This window comes from Aotus nancymaae, unplaced genomic scaffold (genome assembly GCF_030222135.1).
Source record: "Aotus nancymaae isolate 86718 unplaced genomic scaffold, 86718_ANA_hifiasm-v0.15.2.pri h1tg000057l, whole genome shotgun sequence".
In the NCBI taxonomy this organism is placed as follows: Eukaryota; Metazoa; Chordata; class Mammalia; order Primates; family Aotidae; genus Aotus; species Aotus nancymaae.
In genome coordinates, this window is record NW_026988471.1 from 19884207 (window position 1) to 19889574 (window position 5368).

A 5368-nucleotide genomic window follows, 5' to 3' on the forward strand; every position below is an offset into this window, starting at 1 on the left:
ACCTAATCCTCAGATTAGCTGTGATAGAAAATTTTGCCTCGATGCTAAAGACTCCTTCTCTTTTCCACTTATTGTGGCCAGTCATGCCAGTGATAAGGCCTGGATGTACCTAACCTACTTGTCTTCTGTCTTTTTCTTTCTTTCTTTTCTTTTTAAAAAAAATTTTTTTTTGAGACAGAGTCTTACTCTGTTGGCCAGGATGGAGGACAGTGGCACGATTTCGGCTCACTGCAACCTCCGTCCCCTGGGCTCAAGCAATTCTCCTGCTGCAGCCTCCTGAGTAGCTGGGATTACAGGCATCCACTACCACACCCAGCTAATTTTTGTATTTTTAGTAGAGACGAGGTTTCACCATGTTGGTGAGGCTGGTCTCGAACTCCTGACCTCAAATAATCCACCTGCCTCAGCCTCCCAAAGCGCTGGGATTACAGGTGTGAGCCACCACACCCAGCCGACTTTAGTGTCTTTCTATGCTTTGCTTCCCTTAGTGGTGTCTAGGTCTCAGCTGATTTCCCTCAAAGATGAATCCCAGAGTTGCATAATGATGCTGATAGAGTCCAAATATTGTAAATTCACACAAAGTGGGGAGTGCAAACAATGTGCCCCTTTTTGGTTCACCATCTGCCCTTCTAGCACTCACCTCTTTGAGTTATGGGTTGTGGGAAAGAGTTTACATAAAGGAAAATGGTTTTCTCACAGGAGGAAAAGGAGGTCCCTAGTGGGCCTAATTTGGCTCCTTTCATTATACCACATCTGTCCAATATCCAGTTGGAATTTGTTAAAGTTTCTGGAAAACAAAGGTTACTCTTCTCCGTTTTCCAGTGATGATATTCTATTTATTTAAAACATGTTTTAATAATTATTTCAATAAAAAATTTTAAAAGTGTAGAAAGCAGTGAACAGTTAGATTTTATTTCACCAGCATCTTGTTTGGTGTATATAATTTTTATCAACATGTTTAAATTTGATACAAATACAGGCATATAATTACTTTTAGACTTATGTTTATATGCCAAACATAAGGCTAATTGCAGTTAATTTTGATAGCTAATGAGTAATTATTATTTGCTTTTTAGAAAATGGATTCTACATCTCTCTTACCAACATTTTTAGATGTGGATCTGACAATATCACATATTGAATGTCTTCCCAAGGATATTCTGGTGAAATTTCAAGGCATAAATAATAATCAATCTGAGTTTGACTACCACATATTGCAGAGGGAAATACAACATACTCCAAAAGTGAAAAGTAATGTTGAAATTGATGAATTTTGTTTGGTGGAAGAAAGAGTATCTGGAGAATGGCAGAGAGGAAGAGTCGTGGGAAAGAAAAATGAACTCTATACAGTGCTCCTCATAGATCGCGGAGAAGAACGAAGAGTTGCTGGTCCACAGATTGCTTCAGCCTGTGGCAATTTATTTGAGCTACCGCCACGGGTAGTATTTGGTATTTTTGCCAACATACTACCAGTTGGGGAAAAATGGTCTCCTAAGGCTTTGAATTATTTCAAGTCATTAGTAGGAATACAAGTAAAAGGTTATGTGCAAGCTATTTTACCTCTGCAAATGTTTCTTTTTGAAGTGCCAAAAATTATATCTCAGGCCCTTGAGTTACAATTAGGAAGACTTGTTGATGGAGATTCATTTCGTCTTCTTGTGGAAATGTTAAAAGAATTCCCTCAACAAATGCCAGATTTATTGCAACATAAAATACCTGAATTGTCATCAGTTAATAAAGATACTTCACTTGATATTCAACATGTTCTGGATAAGTTGCAGCCATCTTTGTCAGTAGGAAGTACTGAAAGTGTAAAGGTATCATCTGCATTGAGCCCAAGTAAATTTTATTGCCAGTTAATAAAATGGACTCCAGAGCTAGAAAACCTGACAGCACATATGACTTTGCATTATGATACTGTCTGTCAAGAAACCAGTCCCATGTGTGAGAATTTTGGACTACTTTGTGTTGCCAAAAGGCGAAATGGACAGTGGCATAGGGGAATTCTTCAGCAGCTCTTGTCCCCAGATCAAGTGAAAATTTGGTTTATGGATTATGGGAGTAGTGAGGCGATACCCTCAATTTATATAAAAAAACTTAAACAGGATTTTATTTTAGTACCATTATTTTCATTTCCATGTTCTCTGACATGTTTGTACAGTCCAGATAGAGATGCAAGAACATTTCAACTGAGTATATTTAAACAGGCCTTGTTAGGTCAAGTGGTATATGCACACATTGATTGGTTCAATAAGGATGAGCATTTGTATTATGTGACATTACAAAGTCAAGAGTCTACAGTTAATTCTAAGGGTCTACTGAAGACTGTAGGCACACAAGTATTTTGTCCCATGTCTGATTCAAAAATCTCCAGTATCTTGAGTGAGACAAGTCCATCTGATGTAGACAGCTTTGCAGTTGAGAGTTTTATGGGAAATATTGAATGGTCAATAGACTCTCCAAATGAAAAAGGCGTTTTAAAAGTAGGTTTTCCTGTTAAAACAATAGAAATGGAGATAGAGTCCGTCTATGTAGCTTTTATAGCATATGTATTAAACCCATCAAATTTTTGGGTACGCACTAATGACCATCAGAATGAATTTCAAGAAATAATGAAAAATATAAACAAATTTTATGATTTGTGTGAAAACGATGAAATGGTTCTAAGAAAACCTGAACCTGGATTGTTTTGTTGTGCTAGATATAGCAAGGACAGACATTTTTATAGAGCTGTCATCACTGAAATTAGTGGTTATAAGATTAATGTTTATTTTTTGGATTATGGTAATACTGATTCCATACCATTTTTTGACGTAAAAATTTTGCTTCCAGAATTTTGTGAGTTGCCTGCCTTAGCCATGTGCTGTTCACTGGCACATATATTTCCTGTTGAAGATTTATGGACTAAGGCTGCAATTGATTATTTTAAAAAATTAGTTTTGAAGAAAGCAATTTTGCTTCAGGTTATAGCAAAAAAAGATGACAAGTACACTGTAAATATTCAAAGTGTTGAAGCCTCAGAAAATATTGATGTTATCTCTCTTATGTTACAAGCTGGATATGCAGAATATTGGCAAGTAGAACCAGAGTATTTTCCAAAATCTGTAAGTGAATATTCAATGTTAAAATTCAAAATCTAAAAACAAAGTTAGTATTAAAAAAGTCATATCTGCCCTTCTTGAAGGACCTACATCTAAAAAGTACCATTCAAATAACCTGTTAGAAAAAAACTTGTCTTTGCCAAAGTCCCCAGCTGTTAATTTCTCAGATTTAAAAAATCCTTTCACCTTGTCTGTGGGATCTGAGTCATCCCTGCCTTATAAAGAACATATTTTTAAGCCAGGAACAGTTCTTAAAGTTAAATGTTCTTATTATTATGGCCCAGGTGACTTTTCATGCCAGCTCCAATGTAAGTTAGAAGACCTAAAATTACTAATGGAGCAAATTCAGAATTATTATAGTATTCATTCCGATCCTTATGAGATTGGGCAGTTTGCTTGTGTTGCTAAGTATTCTGGGAAGTGGTATAGAGCTGCTGTTTTGACTCAACTGTCAAAAGAAGTTGACATAGTATTTGTTGACTATGGTTACCAGGGAAGGGTTTTAATTAAAGATCTCTGTGCTATTAACCCACGTTTTCTTTTGTTACAAGCTCAAGCCTTCAGATGTTGTCTTAACAATTTAGTTGAACCTGTGAGTCGTAAATTATTCAGTTGGACAAGAGAAGCATACAGAGACTTGCGGAATTTTATCTTTTCATCTAGAGGATCATTGACTTGTATCATCTATGCCTTAGTTCTTGTGTATCCAAATCATTTATATAACTTAGTGGATTTACAGTCCTCATTTACTAGTGTAAAAGAATTTCTTATTAATGGTGGCTCTGCTCTGTACATCACATTATCAGAGCCATTTTCATCTTTAGCTAGTCTTTACAGTTACTGTTATTCTTCCTTTAATATAAAAATTGGAAGTGAAGAAGAAGTGTATATATCTCATATCTATAGTCCCAAAAAGTTTTATTGCCAGCTTGGCAGAAATGATAAAGATCTAGAGATGATAGAAAGCAAAATCACAGAGATTATTAACCTCACAAATTGTCCAAAATATGATTCTAATAAAATGAGATTGTGCATATCTAAGTATGTAGAGGATGGTCTCTCATACAGAGCTTTAGCAATACCAACAGATTCATCATCTGAGTTTCTAGTCTACTTTGTAGACTTTGGAAATAAGAAATTAGTAGGAGAAAATATGTTGAGAGCCATTTCAGCTCAGTTTCCAGAGTTGTTGTTTACACCTATGCAAGCTATTTAGTGTTTTCTGTCAGATCTTAGAGATGTAGATATTCCAGCAGAAATCAGTAGTTGGTTTAAAGACAATTTCTTGGGAAAACCATTAAAGGCAGTAATATTGTCCAAGGAGTCAGATGGACAGCTTGGTATAGAATTGTATGATGGACCTCAATATATAAATGAGAAAATTAAAATGTTGCTTCATGCTTATGGAAAAAAACATAGTGACCAAGCATGCTGCATGGAAAAGAGTGATAAATGAGAAAAGGCGATTTATGGCTTCTTTGAAAGGCAAAAAAGAAAACAACTATCACCATAATATGATAAATAAAACTAGTCTAGTAACATATTCTGAAAGAAAAGTAGATAAATTGATGCATCCCAAAAGTGTATATGCTTCACTATCTACATTTTTTGAATGGCAAAATTTTTAGAATGTAATGAAAGACTTTAACCACACATACATGTATGCATGTATGACATTTGACAAATAATTTCAAGGGTTTCATAAAACTTCTAAATGTCTGTAGATCTCATGTTAATAAATCTTGCTATTGTTAGTGAGCTTCCTGGGCTCATTTTGAAGAATAATTTTTCTGTTACATATTGTTTTATATCATATGACATATATCTTTAGGTTTTTTGAGTGTGCTTCTAGCGTATTTCTAAACCAGATAAATTTATAAATACACTCACTGTAGCATATTTTCTCCTAAATCTCTTAGATGTCAAACTGATTCTAAAATATTAACATTTTAATATTTTGTACATTATAGTATCGTCTGATTTTGTTTATGCACATTACATTCATTTTCTTTATGGATTAATTACTGAGGATTTTGTAGGCTGTAAAGAATGTTCCCTGGCAAATGTTTGTTTTCACTTTATAAATAAAATGTTTATTATTCCACATTCTGTATTATAACTACTGTCATAACAGGCTGTACTCTTTCAGTGAGTAGAAGTGTGTTGTTTTATTGATATAGTATTAGAAGGTATTTTTTAAAATTTTACCTAGATGTTCCATACTGAATTGATAAATGCTTTACAATTGGCCCACTTTTCTATCTAAT

General features: G+C 34.5%; 1 protein-coding gene across 1 annotated transcript; it reads left to right on the forward strand.

Annotated features, from left to right (window-relative positions):
- Positions 1-1079: 1079 nt before the first annotated feature.
- On the forward strand, positions 1080-4866 carry TDRD15 (tudor domain containing 15). Its single transcript, XM_012453345.2, is given in 3 exon segments — positions 1080-3125; positions 3127-4547; positions 4549-4866. Coding segments are annotated over 3 exon segments (3648 nt in total). The 3' UTR covers positions 4730-4866.
- The last annotated feature ends 502 nt before the right edge of the window (positions 4867-5368 follow it).